At 38.4% G+C, this 17,962-nt stretch overlaps 1 protein-coding gene and 1 pseudogene across 5 annotated transcripts in view; both read left to right on the top strand.

Annotated features, from left to right (window-relative positions):
* ACER3 (alkaline ceramidase 3) overlaps positions 1–17,962 on the top strand; it is a 151,393-nt gene that overhangs the window by 92,691 nt on the left and 40,740 nt on the right. For all 5 annotated transcript variants that reach the window (XM_038568543.1, XM_038568544.1, XM_038568546.1 and 2 more), the window contains 3 exons: positions 6,804–6,856; positions 9,202–9,283; positions 13,794–13,829. In XM_038568543.1, coding sequence (XP_038424471.1) covers positions 6,804–6,856; positions 9,202–9,283; positions 13,794–13,829 — 171 coding nt within the window. The remainder of the gene's footprint in view (positions 1–6,803; positions 6,857–9,201; positions 9,284–13,793; positions 13,830–17,962) is intronic.
* Positions 11,017–12,823, top strand: LOC100688645 (annotated as a pseudogene).

Here is a 17,962-nt window from a genome sequence, read left to right as displayed (position 1 = left end):
TGCGTGTACCCCCTTGGATCACTACATTTATATCTTTGGGGTAAATATCCAGTAGTGCAATGCTGGGTCATAGGGTAGCTCTAGTTTCTACTTTTTGAGGAAAAAAAATTTTCAGAGTGGCTGAACCAGCCTGCATTCCCACCAACACTGAAAGATTGTTCCCTTTTCTCCATGTCCTTGCCAACGTCTGTCATTTTCTGACTTGTTCATTTTAGCCATTCTGACTGGTGTGAGGTGGTATCTCATTGTGGTTTTGATTTGTATTTCCCTGATGCTGAGAGATGTTGAGCATTTTTTCCTGTGTCTGTTGGCCATTTGTTTATCTCTTGGAGAAATGTCTCTTCATGTCTTCTGCCATTTCTTGATTAGATTATTTGTTCTTTGGGTGTTGAGTTTAAGTTCTTTATAGATTTTTTAATACCATGTGAGATAAATGACCTCCCTGTCATTTGCAAATATCTTCTCCCATTCTATCAGTTGTCTTTTGTTCTTGTCAACAGTTTCCTTTGTGTATAAAAGCTTTTTATCTTGATGAAATCCCAATAGTTCATTTTTGCCTTTGGAGATGTGTCTAGCAAGAAGCTGCTGTAGCTGAGGTCAACGAAGTTGCTGTGTTCTCCTCCAGGATTTTGATGGATTCCTGTCTCACATTTAGGTCTTTCATCCATTTTGAGTCTATTTTTGTGTATGGTGTGAGGAACTGGTCCAGTTTCCTTCTTCTGCACGTGGCTGTCCCATTTTCCCAACACCATTTGTTGAAGAGACTCTTTCTTTCCTTCTTTGCTGAAGATTAGTTGAGCAGAATTGAGGGTCCATTTCTGGGTTCTCTGTTTTGTTCCATTGATCTTTGTGTCTGTTTTTGTGCCAGTACCATACTGTCTTTATGAGTACAGCTTTGTAATAGAGCTTAAAGTCCGAAATTGTGATGCCACCAGTTTTGGGGTTTTTCTTTCTTTTTCTTTTTTTCTTTTTTCTTTTCTTTTTTTTTTTTTTTTTTTTTTTTTACAGATTTTATTTATTTATTCATGAGAGAGAGAGAGAGAGAGAGAGAGGCAGAGACACAGACAGAGGGAGAAGTAGGCTCCATGCAGGGAGCCCAGTGCAGGACTTGATCCCGGAACTCCAGGATCATGTCCTGGGCCTTAAGGCAGGCGCTAAACTGCTGAGCCACCCAGGGATCCCCATGGTTTTGGTTTTCTTTTTCAAAAATCCTTTGGCTATTCAGGGTCTTTTCTGGTTCCCTATAAATTTTAGGATTATTTGTTCCAACGCTGCGAAATAAGTTGATGATATTTTGATAGGGATTCCATTGAATGTATATATTGCTCTAAGTAGCATAGACATTTTAAGAATTTTTTTTTTTCCAATCCATGAGCATGGAATGTTTTTCCCTGTCTTCCTCAGTTGCTTGCATGAGTATTCTATAGTTTTCTGAGTACTGATCTTTTGCCTCTTGGTTAGGTTTATCCCTAGGTATCTAATCAAGTCAAAATCAGAAAAGCTATTAATGAGATGCAATAAAAAATGAAGGCTCTAATTGCTAGATTAGATGAAGCAAAAGGGAGAATTAGTGATCTGGAAGACAAAATGATGGTGAATAAAGAAGCTGAGAAAAAGAAATTAAACAACTACTGGATCACCAGAGAGAATTCAAGAGATAAGTGATACCATAAAGCAAAACAATATTAGAATAATTGTGGTCCCAGAAGAAGAGGAAAGAGAGAGGGGGACAGTATATTGGAGCAAATTATGGCAGAGAACTTTCCTAATCTGAGGAAGGAAACATGCATCCAAGTTCAGAAGGCACAGAACCCTCTCAAAATCAATAAAAATAGGGATCCCTGGGTGGCTCAGCGGTTTAGTGCCTGCCTTTGGCCAGGGCGCGATCCTGGAGTCCTGGGATCGAGTCCCGCGTCGGGCTCCTGACATGGAGCCTGCTTCTCCCTCTGCCTGTGTCTCTGCCTCTCTCTCTCTCTATGTCTATGAATAAATAATAAATAAAATCTTTTAAAAAAATCAATAAAAATAGGTTAATACCTATTTTACATATAATAGTGAAACTTATAAATCTCAGAGACAAAGAGAAAATCCTGGAAGCATCTCAGGACAAGAGGACCATAACCTACAAGGGTAGAAACATTAGACTGGCAACAGACCTTCCACAGAGACCTGGCAGGCCAGGAAGAACTGGCATAATACATTTAGGGTGCTGAATGAGAAAAATACACAGCCAAGAATTATTTTATCTAGCTAGGATCATATTCATAATAGAAGAAGAGAGGGGCATCTGGGTGGCTCAGTGGTTGAGCATCTGCCTTTGGCTCAGGTCATGATCCTAGTGTCCCCAGATCAAGTCCTACATCAGGGTCCCCACAGGGAGCCTGCTTCTCCCTCTGCATCTCTCTCTGTGTCTCTCATGAATAAGTAAATAAAATCTTTAAAAAAACAAAAACAAAAAAATAGAAGAAGAGATAAAAAGCTCCCAGGACAAACAGAAACTAAAAGAATTTGTGATCACCAAACCGGCCCTACAAGAAATATTAAAAGAGATCCTTTAAGTGAAGAGAGAGCCCAAAAGTAACACAGACCAAAAAGGAACAAAGACCATATATAGAAACAGTGACTTTACAGGTAATACAATGGCACTAAATTCATGTCTTTCAGTAGTTACTCTGAATGTAAATGGGCTGAATGCCCCAATCAAAAGACACAGGGTATCAGATTGGACAAAAAAGCAGGACCCATCAATATGCTGTCTTCAGAGACTCATTTTAGACCCAAAGACACCTCCAGATTTAAAGTGAGGGGATAAAAAAACATTTATCATGCTAATAGACATAAAAAGAAAGCTGGGGTGGTTATCCTTATATCAGACAAATTAGATTTTAAACCAAAGACTATACTAAAAAATTAGGAAGGACACTTCTATCATAATTAAAGGATCTATCCAAGAAGAAGATCTAACAGTTGTAAATATTTCTGCCCCTAACATGGGAGCAGTCAGTTATAAAAGCCAATTAATAACAAAATTAAGGAAACACATCAAGGGATGCCTGGCTACCTCAACAGTTGAGTGTCTGCCTTTGGCTCAGGGCGTGATCCCAGAGTCCCAGAATTGAGTCCACATCGGGCTCCCAGCATGGAGCCTTTTTCTCTTCCCTCTGCCTGTGTCTCTGCCTCTCTCTCTGTCTCTCATGAATAAATAAATAAAATCTTAAAAAAAGAAAAAAAAAACACATCAATAATAATACACAAACAGTAAAGCACTTTAACACCCCACTTGTTGTAATGGACAGATCATCTAAGCAGAAGATCAACAAGGAAACAAGGGCTTTGAACAACACATTGGACTTCACAGATATATTCAGAATATTCCATCCTAAAGCAACAGAATGCACATTCTTCTCGAGTGCACATGGAACATTCTCCAGAATAGATTACTTTTTGGGTTACAAATTCAGTCTCAACTGGTACCAAAAGATTGGGATCATTCCTTGCATATTTTCAGACTACAAATGCTTTGAAACTGGAACTCAATCACAAGTGGAAATTTGGGAAGAACTCAAATACGTGGAGGCTAAAGAGCATCCTACTAAAGAATGAATGGGTCAACCAAGAAATTAAAGAAGAATTTGAAAATTTCATGGAAACAAATGAAAATGAAAGAACAACTATTCAAAACCTTTGGGATGCAGCAAAGGTAGTCCTAAGAGGAAAGTATATAGCAACACAATCCTTTCTTTAAAAAGAAAGGTCTCAAATAGATAACCTAACCTTATACCTAAAGGAGCTGGAGAAAGAACAGCAAATAAGGCCTAAACCCATCAGGAGAAGAGAAATAATAAGCATTAGAGTAGAAATCAATGAAATAGAAACAAGGAAAAAAAATAGTAGAACAGATCAACCAAGCTAAGAACTGGTTCTTTGAAAGAATTAATAAGATTGATAAACCTCTGGCCAGACTTATCAAAAAGAAAAGAGAAGGACTCCAATAAATAAAATCATGAATGAAAGAGAAGAGATCACCACCAACACTGAAGAAATACAAACAATTATAAGAACATATTATGAGCAACTGTATGCCAACAAATTAGGCAACTTGGAAGAAATGGATGCATTCCTATGTATATATAAACTACCCAGACTGAAACAGAAAGAAATAGAAAAATCTGAACAGACCCATAACCAGCAAGGAAATTGAAGGAGTCATCAAAAATCTCTCAAGAAATAAGAGTACAGGGCTGGTTGGCTTTCCAGAGGAATTCTATCAAACATTTAAAGAAGAATTAATACCTATTCTTCTGAAGCTGTTTCAAAAAAACAGAAATGGAAGGAGAACTCCAAACTCTTTCTTTGAGGCCAGTATTATATTAGTTTGATCCCAAACCAGACAAAGATCCCACCAAAAAGGAGAATTACAGACCAATATCCCTAATGAACATGGATGCCAAATTCTCACCAAAATACTAGCCAATAGGATCCAACAGTACATTAAAAGGATTATTTAGCACAACCAACTGGGATTTATTCCTGGGCTGCAAGGGTAGTTCAACATCTGCAAATCAGTCAATGTGATTCATCACATTAACAAAAGAAAGGATAAGAACCATATGATCCTCTCAATAGATACAGAAAAAGCATTTGACAAAGTACAGCATCCTTTCTGGATTAAAACTCTTCACAGTGTAGGGATAGAGGGAACATACCTCAATATCATAAAAGTCATATACGAAAAGCCCACAGCACATATCATTCTCAATGGGGAAAAGCTCTCAGTTTCTTAAGGTCAGAAACACAACAGAGATGCCCACTATCACCACTGCTGTTCAATATAGTACTAGAAGTACTAGTGTCAGCAATCAGACAACAAAAATAAAAGACAACTGAATTGGCAAAGAAGTCAAATTCTCACTCTTTGCGTATGACATGATACTCTATTTGGAAAATCCAAAAGACTTGACGCCATAATTGCTAGAACTCATACAGGAATTCAGTGAAGTGGCAGCATATAAAACAATGCACAGAAATCAGTTGAATTTCTATACACTAACAATGAGACAGAAGAAGGAAAAATTGAAGAGTCAATCCCATTTATAGTTGGACTCAAAGTTTAAATAGAGGAATCTCCTGTATATCATAAACCTTGTGGTAGATTTATCTGCAGGATATTGTGATACTGTATCAACTTTTTTGAACATGTAAAGATGATTCAAGTTAAAAATTTTGGAGGCAATATAATGTAGAGCTATGCTCCAGAGTCAGTTAAAAATCTGGCTCCATTACTATAGCTCTGTGATCTTGAACAAATGACTTAAATTATCTAAATCTCAGTGTTCTCATCTTGGAATGGAGAGAGTAGGACCTGCCTTAGAATTATTATTAAAATTAAGTGAGATAATGACTGCAAGATGCTTAACTGTGAGACCCTGCACACATGCTATTTCATTATTCCATTAATTCCATCACTTTACAAATATATATATATATTTTAATATATGTGTGTGCCCCTTTTGTTGGAATCTTTATATTTATTCACATATTTTTCATTCCCTTTACCTCTCTAGACTGTGAATTCCTTGAGGGCATTGACTCTTGTTTTCATTATATCCTCAGCAACTAATACATTGCCTGGCACATAGTAGATATTAAATAATTAATTAAATGCATATCTAGTGAATAAGAACATTCTATAGAATTGGCTTAAGGATTAGAAATAACCAATCTGAGGGCATCTGGGTGGCTCAGTTGACTAAGTGTCTGCCTTTGGCTCAAGTTATTGATCCAAGGCCCATGTTGGGCTCCCTGCTCAGCAGGAACCTGCTTCTCTCTCTCTCCCTCTCCCTCTGTTGCTCTCCCTGCTTGTGCTGTCTCACACTCTCTCTCTCAAATAAATAAATCTTAAAAAAAAAATACCCTTAGTGTCTGCCTTGTAGTTTTAATACATAATAGCTGTTATTATTATTGGTAATAATATTTTCAGAAACATATTTACTTAGATTAACTAAATGACTTTCCCAGTCATTAATATCTCTTCTTATATGTATATTAGTGGACATTTTACCCATCTTAGATGTTCTAGGAAAAGGGAAAATGCAAAAGAATACTGATAGAACCCACAGACCTAGAGATGGTAGATATCATTCTTTCCTGGAGGTATGATATCATAGTTTGTGGTACTGAATGATCTGAGCTGCCCAGTGAGTCAAGTGTCCTACTTAGGGTGTGTATGTTAGGATAAATAGATGGATGGGCAGACTTTTTTGTTAATGACATTAAACCAACCCCCAAAAGCAGAGGGCAGGAAGAAGTGGAAGAAAGAGGCAGGCCATTCCTGGTTGGTAGGTGGCAGTTTTAATAAGCAGTGAGTACTTATATACAAGACTCATTGTGGGTGGCAGCAATTGGTCCTCCACCTGCTACCAAATTTTCACTTTGTAATGAGATTTTAATTCAGTTCAGTCAAGTATATCTTGTAGGTGTTTTCAATACCACATCACTATCTCAAGACTATGTCCTTGGAACAGCCTCTGGGAGCGAGAAAGGCAAGTGGAACTCCTATTCCAAGGACAGGAGGGGGTGAGGAGCCTCCAATTGTCTGGGTCCAGCTCACAGGTCAACTGACAGTCACGTCCTTCCAATGACCTGGAGCAACACTCATAGTAAACTAGATGTTAAATATATGAAAAATGAGTAAAAGATTCTAAACAAGAGATGACCATTGTAATCATTTTAATGTTTTATTTTGATTTGCATAATAACTGCACATCTGCAATATTCAAGTCCTCTTTCTTTGTTTCTTATAGCTATTGGATGAACTCCCAATGATTTACAGCTGTTGTATATTTGTGTACTGCATGTAAGTACTATGTTTAACATTCGTTTAATATATTTTAAAATTTATATTCACCTCATAGTGAATTAAGTAATATAGTTAACCCTGTTATATCATACTGAGAGATTGTAATAGTGTAAAGGTTATAACTTCTGTTATCTCCATGTAGAGTATAATCTGTGGGAAGTTATAATAATTTTATTAACAAAACCCTATGACCAGTTTAAATAAACCCCTACTTAAATTTGACTTAACTTTGTAATCTGCCTTTCCTTGAGTTATGAATGTATACAAATTTAGATAAATATTATTTTTATGTTATAATATATATGATTTTTATGTACTTAGTACCCGTGAGTGTGCTAGGTATTGGATAGATCATCTCTAATTCTCCCAGTTGTGCAAGTAAATGGGTTTTATCCCCATTTTATAGATGAAGAAGTGAAGCACAGAGAGATTTAATAACTTGTCTGAGGATATAAGCAGAACTTATGCTTAGGAGACTTGCCTAAGGCCATGTAGCTGGTAAATGTCAGAGTTGAGAATTGAACTACAAGTTTAATAAACTTACCTTCTAACTATGGATTTAATTCCCTAGCACTAGTACTTAAAATTTTTTCTAAGCCCCTTTTATGATGGTTATTTAAGTCTCAATATGATCATTCTTGCTAGCTCAAGTTATTATCATCAACTTCTTCTTCTTCTAATTTTTCTTCTTCCTATTCTTTTTCTTCTTCTTTGAGAGAGAGAGCATGCTAGTGTGAGCAGTGGGTGGGGAGAGGGGCAGAGGGAAAGAGAGAATCCAAGCAGGCTCCACACTCAGCATGGAGTCTGATACAGGGCTTGATCTCAAGACCCAAAGATCATGACCTGAGCCACCCAGGCACCCTAAGAATATTTTCTTCTAAATATATAGGGTAGTGTCTAAAGATATCGAAAAATCAGAATCATTTCAGAAAACATTATTTAAAAGAGCTTATCTGGGGTTATCTGAGTGGCTCAGTCTGTTGGGCATCTGTCTTCCACTCAGGTCAGGATCTCAAGGTTCTGATATCAAGCCCCCTGTATCAGGCTCACTGCTCAACGGGGAGTCTGCTTCTCCCTCTCCCTATGCCCCCTCCCACTCTTGCTTTATCTCTCTCTCTCTCTCAAATAAATAAATAAAATATTTTAAAAATAATAAAAGAGGGCAGCCTGGGTGGCTCAGCGGCTTAGTGCCTGCCTTCAGCCCAGGGCGTGATCCTGGAGACCCGGGATCGAGTCCCACTTTGGGCTCCCTGCGTGGGGCCTGCTTCTCCCTCTGCCTGTGTCTCTGCCTCTCTCTCTCTCTCTCTCATGAATAGATAAATAAAATCTTTAAAATATAAAAAATAAAATAAAAAATACTTTCAGGTAGGCTTTTTTTTTAATAAGTCATCAAGTCACAGAATTTAAAGGTAAAAGAGATCTTAGAAATCATCTGGGCCAATCACCTTTCTGTACAGATAAAAACATAGGAGTTGGATCCAATTCCCATTCCCACAGCCAATTAACTAGTAAACTCAGAACTCTTCCTGCTGCTTGTACAGGTTCAAAGGTTGGATACCTAACTGATAGTCAAATATTTGGTCATATTTCCTCATTACTGAGTATTTGCTAGCCTAGTGATTAGATACATGAGAAAAAGAGTTTATCCCTACACACAAGGAGTTCACAGTCTAGTTAAGGAGACCCATAAAGAGACAATTATAATAGAGTGATGTTTTCCATATTAGTATGGCTTAGGAATGTCTCGTTGCAAGATTTAGAAACCTACTCAAGCCAGCTTGAGTAAGAAATTCATTTATTTAATGGACATTTAATTATTTAATGGACATGAACAAGTAGTAATGAAACCCAACAGCAGGAAGTACAGCCTGACTACAACTCAAGGGCAGCTTTCTCTCCTACTCTTTTTTCTCTGTTCCTTCCTCTCCACATGGTCTCAAGTCTTTGAATCTGCTTTATTTTTTCCTCCATGCAGATCAGTTCTCTGCTCATTCATCTTCTTGTTCATTCAATTTAGCTGCCCAAATATCAGCATCAGACTTTGAATCCATAAGACTTTATACTTTGATTCTCCACACTTAATTGATTTAGTCTCTGACTCCCAAACTCCTAAGTTTTCAGAAGAGAGCCTCTCATTGGCCCAGTTTAAGCTAGGTGCCTGCTCCTGATTTCCCTAGTGTCTTGGAGGCTGTAGTTGGTCCAGGTTCTCTGAGATGAGAGTTTGGGTAGGAGAAAATGATGGGCATCACTGGACCCACTTGTATATACAAGTGGTAAAATAGCATTCTATTTGTTTTACTAGTCATATATTCTAAAACAAATTTCTTTCTGTCTTTTTAAAGGTTCGAATGTTTCAAAATGAAGAACTCTGTAAACTACCATCTACTTTTTATCTTAGTTCTGTTCAGTTTAATAGTAACCACAGTAAGTCCTATTTTGTTTCTAACATTAAGCATGTGATATGGATTTGAGAATTGTCAGGGTCAAGGTAGTACTAGAAATGTGGGAATAGATGAACTGACACAGAGATAGCATGAACCATTAAGATGGCCACAGATGCAACCCTATGGAACACTTTTTTTTTAAGAGAGATAAACAAGAGAGTACAGTTATGATACTTTACCCTAAATCATATACATTCAAGGCCTATAACATGATACTTTGATATACAGAGTGAAATGATTACCATAGGCAAGCTAATTAACTTATCTTCTCACATAGTTGCCCTGTGTGTGTGTGTGTGTGTGTGAGTGAGAGAGTGAGTGGAGACTGAGAGATGAGACCACCTGAAATCTACTTTCTTAGCAAATTGCCAGTATTCAACCCAGTGTTAACTATAATTACCATGCTATACATGGGAACACTGACATTTGAAGGTCAGGTAGAAGAAATGGAGCCAGCAGAGGAGACCTAGAACAAGTAATGAGAGATGCAGGAAAATTAGAGAGTCCGATATCATAGAGTACAAAGAGATTTCTAGAAGAAGTGATAGCATTAGTTGCCTTGGAGAGGATGAGTAAAATAAAGATTGAAGTTTGACCCATAAAAATTTCAATTAAAAGTCCAGATGACCATAATAAGGATACTGTCAGCAATATAATGATAGAGGCAGAGGTTAGATATCAATGAGCTGAGAAGGTGAATAGGAGCTTGAAAGAACAAATATACTCTTTTCTTATGCTTCTACACTATATTTTCTAGTCTTTCTTGTTTCAGATGTGAAAGGAAGTTTTATTATTGTATAAAAGAAGAGACAGAGAGTTTTAGTGACTTGCCTGGCCAACCAAGTATATATGGAGAATTGGTGGCAGGGTCAAAACTGGACCCCTTTGCAAGTTCAGAACTGATGTGGTCAGAAATACAGGCTTGGAAGTCTGTCAGATCCAAGCTTGGACCAATACTGCTACTTGATAACTGGGAACCGTGGGCAAGTTACTTAATCTCTCTGCATTAAATTTCCTCATCTGTAAAATGAAGATAATAATAGCATATGTTTCATGTTAGTTGCGAAAATTAATACATGGTATATGGTAAGGACTCGGTAATTCATTTGCCTTAAAAAATGTCTTTAAGAGACATGTCCTTTTGCATTTCTGTTATTACTAGCAATGGGAATATAAAACTATACAAAGGGAAGTTAGTATTTTGAAACAACACATTTCAGATATGAAAAGCATTCTTCCTTACTGAGTTTAGAGTTACAGATACATAGTGTCTCATGCATATCTTATTATTAAAGCTCTAAGGGTGCTTAAAGGAAATATTCTGCTCTTACTGTAGTGAGGGTAGGAACTTCCTCCAGGAATAAGAAACCCTGTAGCCAAATTGTAAAATTATACAAAATTTTTGTGAGGTCAGCACTACGTTAAATGAGGATATAGAGATATCTAAGCACAGCCTGTGCTGTCAAAGCAATTATTGCTTTGTAGGAGAGAAAAGCAAACCAGTAAATTACATGACGCTTATACATGGTCAGTGAGGGCACAAAGGAGGGTGAATGGCTGCTTCTGCTGAATGGAGAAGGGACCAGGAAATGCTTCAAGAAAGAAGAATAGTTTGAGCTGGATCTTGGAAGATGAATGCTTGCCAGCAGGGGAAGATTTCTGAACAAAGTAAAGAGCAGCATGTTTAGGAGCCTGGAGGAGTAGCGGGCCACCGAATAAGCTTCCAAAATGATGCCCACACCAGTTATCCTGTTAAAAGAGGGGACCGATAGCTCCCAGGGCATCCCCCAGCTTATAAGTAACATCAGTGCCTGCCAGGTGATTGTGGAGGCTATAAGAACCACCCTAGGCCCTCATGGCATGGACAAGCTGATTGTAGATGGCCGAGGCAAAGCAACAATTTCTAATGATGGGGCCACAATTCTGAAACTCCTTGATGTTGTCCATCCAGCAGCAAAGACTCTAGTGGACATTGCTAAATCCCAAGATGCTGAGGTCGGTGATGGTACCACCTCAGTGACCCTGCTGGCTGCAGAGTTTCTGAAGCAGGTGAAACCTTATGTGGAAGAAGGTTTGCACCCACAGATCATCATCCGAGCTTTCCGCACTGCCACCCAGTTGGCAGTTAACAAGATCAAAGAGATCGCTGTGACCGTGAAGAAGGAAGATAATGTGGAACAGAGGAAGCTGCTGGAGAAGTGTGCCATGACCGCCCTGAGCTCTAAGCTGATTTCCCAGCAGAAAGCCTTCTTTGCTAAGATGGTGGTGGATGCAGTGATAATGCTCGATGAGTTGTTGCAGCTTAAAATGATTGGAATCAAGAAGGTGCAAGGTGGTGCTCTAGAGGAGTCCCAGCTGGTAGCTGGTGTTGCATTCAAGAAGACTTTCTCTTATGCTGGGTTTGAAATGCAACCCAAAAAGTACAACAATCCAATGATTGCCCTTTTAAATGTTGAGCTTGAGCTGAAAGCTGAGAAAGATAATGCTGAAATCAGAGTCCACACGGTGGAGGATTATCAGGCAATTGTTGATGCTGAGTGGAACATTCTCTATGACAAGTTAGAGAGGATCCATCATTCTGGAGCCAAAGTCGTCTTGTCCAAACTTCCCATTGGGGATGTGGCCACCTACTACTTTGCTGACAGGGACATGTTCTGTGCTGGCCGAGTGCCGGAGGAGGATCTGAAGAGGACAATGATGGCCTGCGGAGGCTCCATCCAAACCAGTGTGAATGCTCTGTCAGCTGATGTGCTAGGCCGCTGCCAGGTCTTTGAAGAGACGCAGATTGGAGGCGAGAGGTACAATTTCTTCACTGGCTGCCCCAAGGCCAAGACCTGCACTATCATCCTTCATGGTGGTGCTGAGCAGTTTATGGAGGAGGCAGAGCAGTCTCTGCATGACGCCATCATGATCGTCAGGAGGGCCATCAAGAATGATTCAGTGGTAACTGGTGGCGGGGCCATTGAGATGGAGCTTTTCTAAGTATCTGCGGGATTACTCAAGGACCATTCCAGGAAAACAGCAGCTGTTGATCGAGGCATACGCCAAGGCCTTGGAAATTATCCCACGTCAGCTGTTGTGACAATGCTGGCTTTGATGCCACAAACATCCTCAACAAGCTGTGGGCTCGGCATGCCCAGGGGGGCATGTGGTATGGAGTGGACGTCAACAATGAGAACATTGCTGACAACTTTGAGGTGTTTGTGTGGGAGCCAGCCATGGTGCGCATCAGTGCCCTGACCGCAGCCTCTGAGGCCGCCTGCCTTATTGTGTCAGTGGATGAGACCATCAAAAACCCTCGCTCAACAGTAGACACTCCCCCAGCTGTGGGCTGGGGACAGGGCCGGGGCCGACCACACTGAGAGGCACCTTGTCCCTCACAAGAGTGGCTGGCAGGCTGGCTGCAGGGTATGCTTACTCTGTCTTGGTTAATGGGTATTATGAGGAAGGGGTAGTAATTGGCCTGCTCAGCTCTCACTGGAGGTTATTTAAATAAACTTAAAGACTTAAATAAACTTAATAGACTTAAAAAAAAAAAAAAAAAGAGAGAGCAGCATGTTTAAAGATGCAGAAGCACTGTACTTCTAGAGCCTAGGATGAAAAAAAGGACAAGAGGACAGCAGTGAAGCCAGACAGAAAGTCAGGAGTGATATCATGGAAAGCTTTGAAATTTGGACTTTGTCTTGAAGTGATGGGAGCCATTTCAGGATTATGATTTGACTTTTGATCTCTCTCTACCATGTCATTTTAAAGGCCTATTTTTATAGGACAGTAAATGCATGCTAAATCTTAAATAGGCATTGAACTTAATCACCCACATGATATTGGAACCTAAAATTAGGGTTTGTGTAATTGGGAATGCATTTAGGTGATGAGTTCTACATCTAGATGAGTGAGTTAGAGGTTTAGAAAGTAAAAGAGAGCACAAGAAATCTGTTTTAAATGTTTTCAGTTATTGAGCATGCATTATAAACTAAAAACTTTCATGTATTTTAGCTTATCATTACTTACCACTGTATTCCCATTATCCAGATAAGGAAAAAATTAGTCTTTTGGTTAACTGACTTGCTTAAGGTATATAGCAAGTAAATGGCAGAGTTTGAAATAACTGCTGTCTCTAAGTCCAGTGTTCTTTGTTGTAGAAAAAGTGTTACAGACATTTTCAGCAGAATCTCTTCGGCTCTCATGAGTAATTACTGTTGCCCCTCCTTGATGCTGATGTAGAAGCCAAGAGGCCAAAGTATTCCACAATAGCTTTGAAATGTTTAGTTTCCCATGGTAAAGCTAGGTGGGGGAGACCCACCTGTAGGTATTAGCCCTGCTGTGGGCTAATGCTACCTAACCTGATTGTGTTTACAGGACTGGGTCAGATCTAAGTAGCAGGACTAGGGAAGCAAGAGAGGTTTGGGATTTGCAGAATTGTTGGAATAAGTTTTCTTCCCCCTCAATAATGCACTTCAATCACATGTGTTTCTTTTAATATTTTGTAGGTTTACCTTAAGGTAAAGGAGCCTATATTCCATCAGGTAATTTAAAAAATTATTACACACTTGATTGTTGAATAGTTCTCCTGCATTTTGTTTCCTTTCCTGGTAAATTATATGCTGATACAATTTCTGAAAATAAAATGTTAGATAGCCTGTGGAAGTGCTTAAAACAGAGTTTGCAAACTCAAGTGCTTAAGGATGCCAGTGCCCAAGCCCAGCTGGCTGTTAGTAGTTAGGTGTAGCATTGCTCTTGAAAAAAAACTGGGATGCGTGGGTGGCTCAGTGGTTGGGCGTCTGCCTTTGGCTCAGGATGTGATCCCGAAGTCCCGGGATCGAGTCCTGTGTTGGGCTTCCTGCATGGAGCCTGCTTCTCCCTCTGCCTATGTCTCTGCCTCTTTTTCTCTGTCTTTCATCAATAAATAAATAAAATATTTTTTAAAAAAGCAGAAAAAAAACCAGCATTTATGCACATACAATACAAAGTCTTTTTTATGATACTATTTTCTAGAAAAGAAAGACTGAAAGTTCCTTGAATATTTCCTCCCTGTTTGATGAGGTTTTTTGTTTTTGTTTTTGTTTTTGTTTGAGGTGGGAGGTTACTTACATTGAAGAAAGCAAACATAGGAAACTTTGCTGTAGAAAATAATTATTTAATTGCATCCCGTAATGAAACCAGAGTAAAATAAGGTAGCAGACCCTAAAGAAAGAGAGCCATTGTTAATTGAATGCTTCCCAGTGCCTAGCCCTATGCCCCGCCCTATCTATGCCCATTACTGCAGACTCTAATGTCCCCAGCAGTCCTACGAAGTAGGGATTATTATTCACATTTTAAGGTAAATAAACTCAGAGATATTAAGAATTTGCCCAATGTCCACAATAGCCAAACTGTGGAAGGAGCCTCGGTGTCCATCAAAAGATGAATGGATAAAGAAGATGTGGTCTATGTATACAGTGGAATATTACTCAGCCATTAGAAACGACAAATACCCACCATTTGCTTCGATGTGGATGGAACTGGAGGGTATTATGCTGAGTGAAATAAGCCAATCGGAAAAGGACAAACATATATGGTCTCACTCATTTGGGGAATATAAAAATTAGTGAAAGGGAATAAAGGGAAAGGAGAAAAAATAAGTGAAAATATCAGTGAGGATGACAAAACATGAAAGACACCTAACTCTGGGAAACAAACAAGGGGTAGTGGAAAGGGAGGTGGGCAGGGGGTTGGTGTGACTGGGTGGTGGGCACTGAGGGGGGCACTTGGCAGGATGAGCACTGGGTGTTATGCTAAATGTTGGCAAATTGAACTCCAATAAGAAAAAATTTAAAAAAAAAAAAATTTGCCCAGTGGTTACACAGTTAAGAGTCAGAGCCAAGATTTTAACCTAGATTTGTTTGACTCCTATTACAATTCTTTTAACAAACTAGAAAACAAAAAAACAAATAAATAAGGACATATTTCAGAGGTATCAGAAGCCTTGTAGTTTTATTTTTAATTTATTATTATTATTTTTAAAAGATTTTATTTATTCATGAGAGACACACACACACACAGAGAGAGAGAGAGAGAGAGAGAGAGGCAGAGACACAGGCAGAGGGAGAAGCAGGCTCCATGCAGGGAGCCCGATGTGGGATCCGGGACTCCAGGATCATGCCCTGGGCCTAAGGCAGGCGCTAAACTGCTGAGCCACCCAGGGATCCTGCCTTGTAGTTTTAGACTATCTTGTACTATCTTGTATATAAAAAGTAAGGGTTCCTATAATTTTTTTAACTTAAGCTAGATAATAGTCATCTAACTGAAATCTCCTTTTTTAAAAATGAATTCCAAAGCCACATTATTATGCCTTGCTTTTCTACAGACAAGGTGAAAGTAGGTGTTACAAGAGAGAACAGCCTCACTTTCCTGTTTCTTTTAGCTTAAAGTATGTCATTATGGAATTCCCTCTTTATCTAGAAAGATTTATTGACAATATAGAGGAGGAAGTTTCTTCTATGAAGAATATTTCAGCTTTTGTGAATTTCTTATTTGTCTTTATAAGAAAGAAAAGTCATGAGCACAAAAAGACAAAATTTGGAAATTTGGGATAATTTTTGTAAGTTTATGACCATCAATTTTCCATGTTCTGTTTTAGACCTACTTTACACGGTTTATGAAATAAAAGTAATAAATTATTCATCTGTCTTCCCAGGCTGCAACTTCCATGTATTTTTTCAGTAATACATACTCTCTTTTCTGTAGATAGGGTAAATGTTTGCTAATAGGAAGGGCAGGAGGATGAAAGCTTAGAGCTATGGGTTATATTCTAGGGATTCTCAGGAGAGAAGTGGAAGAATGGTAGGGTGAAGTGAATAAGTCGTCTGAAGGTAGAAGACATTCATTCATTCAACAGATATGAGCTGGAAGTTGGAAATAGAGAGGCAGTGAAGCAAAAATTTGAAGATCTAAAGTCACACAGACCTGGATTCAAATTGAATCTCTCTACTTACTAGTTGTATACCCTGGACAAATTACTTCTTTAAGCTTTGGTTTCTTCATTATTCCACAAACACTTTTTAAGTGCCTTCAATATGCCAGGTGCTGTACTAGACATTAGAGAGATACTAGTGAATAAAATGATGAGGTTCTTACTCTTACAGAACTCATTATACTATATTTCTAAAATTGGTGTAATAATCTCCTGAGGTTGTCTGAAGATTAAATGAGATAACATGGGGTTGCCTAGGTGGCTCAGTCAGTAGAGCATGTGACTCTTCATCTTGGGGTTTTAAGTTCAAGCCCTATGTTGGGTGTAGATAATGACATAAAAATAAAATCCTTTTTTTTTCTTTAAGATTTCATTTAATTTTTATTAAATTATTTATCAAAATAAAATCTTTTAAAAAATAAATGAGATAATGCATAAAAAAACCCCTATCAGATGGCAATCAGTCAGTAAATGATAACTAATATTAATAAACCCAAGCAAATAAAACATGATTACTGGTCTCAAGGAGCTCACTGGTCAAGAAGATAGACTTGTAAAAATATACTTATTGTAAAAGCAGTGGTAATGTACATAAGGGTGAAGTCTGCTTAGATGTCTCAGGATAGAATTATATAATATATTTATTGCATATAGCTAAATTATTACTTCCTTTATTTTTTTTTTTAATTTTTATTTATTTATGACAGTCACAGAGAGAGAGAGAGAGAGGGGCAGAGACACAGGCAGAGGGAGAAGCAGGCTCCATGCACCGGGAGCCCGACGTGGGATTCGATCCCGGGTCTCCAGGATCGCGCTCTGGGCCAAAGGCAGGCGCTAAACCGCTGCGCCACCCAGGGATCCCTATTACTTCCTTTAATATTAAAAAACGAGGTAGGGAAGATGGCCCGCTATTGTGATACAGTAGTACTTCTCACTGTATGTAATGGTTTATTTGAAGAGGCCTTTGCCCCAAAGTCTAATCTAGAATATCTTCAGTGGTCCTGTTAAGTTATTAGAATTTATTTTCTTCTTCTTAAATAAGCTCCATGTCCAACATGGGGCTTGAACTCACAACGCCAAGATCAAGACCTGCATGCTCTACCAACTCACAAGCTAAGCACCCCAGAATTAATATTTTTTATTTATACTCAATGGCTTAAACAAATCTATTCCCAATTAGTTTCTGGGTATTATTCTTAAGAGAACTGCTTTTTCTCAGAACCTTCTTTTCGTCTAAGTTTGTGGAGTATTGCTCTCATTCTTTCATATCACTGTTTGATATTATGTACAGGAATTTAGAAAAATTGTTTTGAATTTTGTAATTGGAAAAGTTTTGGAATTTTTGACAAGATTTACAGTAAATTTCAAGCTCTTAGAAATAATGGGAAAGGAGAGAAAAGCAGCGTTATCTAAAGGAACTCTGGCTTGAGAGTTAGAATCTTGATTTTTTGAAGTTTGGAATCTCAATTTTTTGCCACTTTGTTATCCATGGACAAATTTCATACTGTGCCTATTCTTGAATTTCCCCATCTATAAAATGTTTAAAATGAAGAGGGGTTTTATTTCACACGGATAATATAAAACTACTATCTAAGGTAAAGCACAAGGCAATAAATATAATAATAGTGTGAACTAAAAGTACATGTGAAGATGTAAAATGACAGGTATGTTTCTACCTATGATGATCACCGAAAGCTTCTGAAAGGA

This window comes from Canis lupus, chromosome 21 (assembly GCF_011100685.1).
Source record: "Canis lupus familiaris isolate Mischka breed German Shepherd chromosome 21, alternate assembly UU_Cfam_GSD_1.0, whole genome shotgun sequence".
NCBI classification, from domain to species: Eukaryota; Metazoa; Chordata; class Mammalia; order Carnivora; family Canidae; genus Canis; species Canis lupus.
Note: the sequence above shows the minus strand (reverse complement) of the source record. Positions and strands in the feature narration are given on the sequence as shown.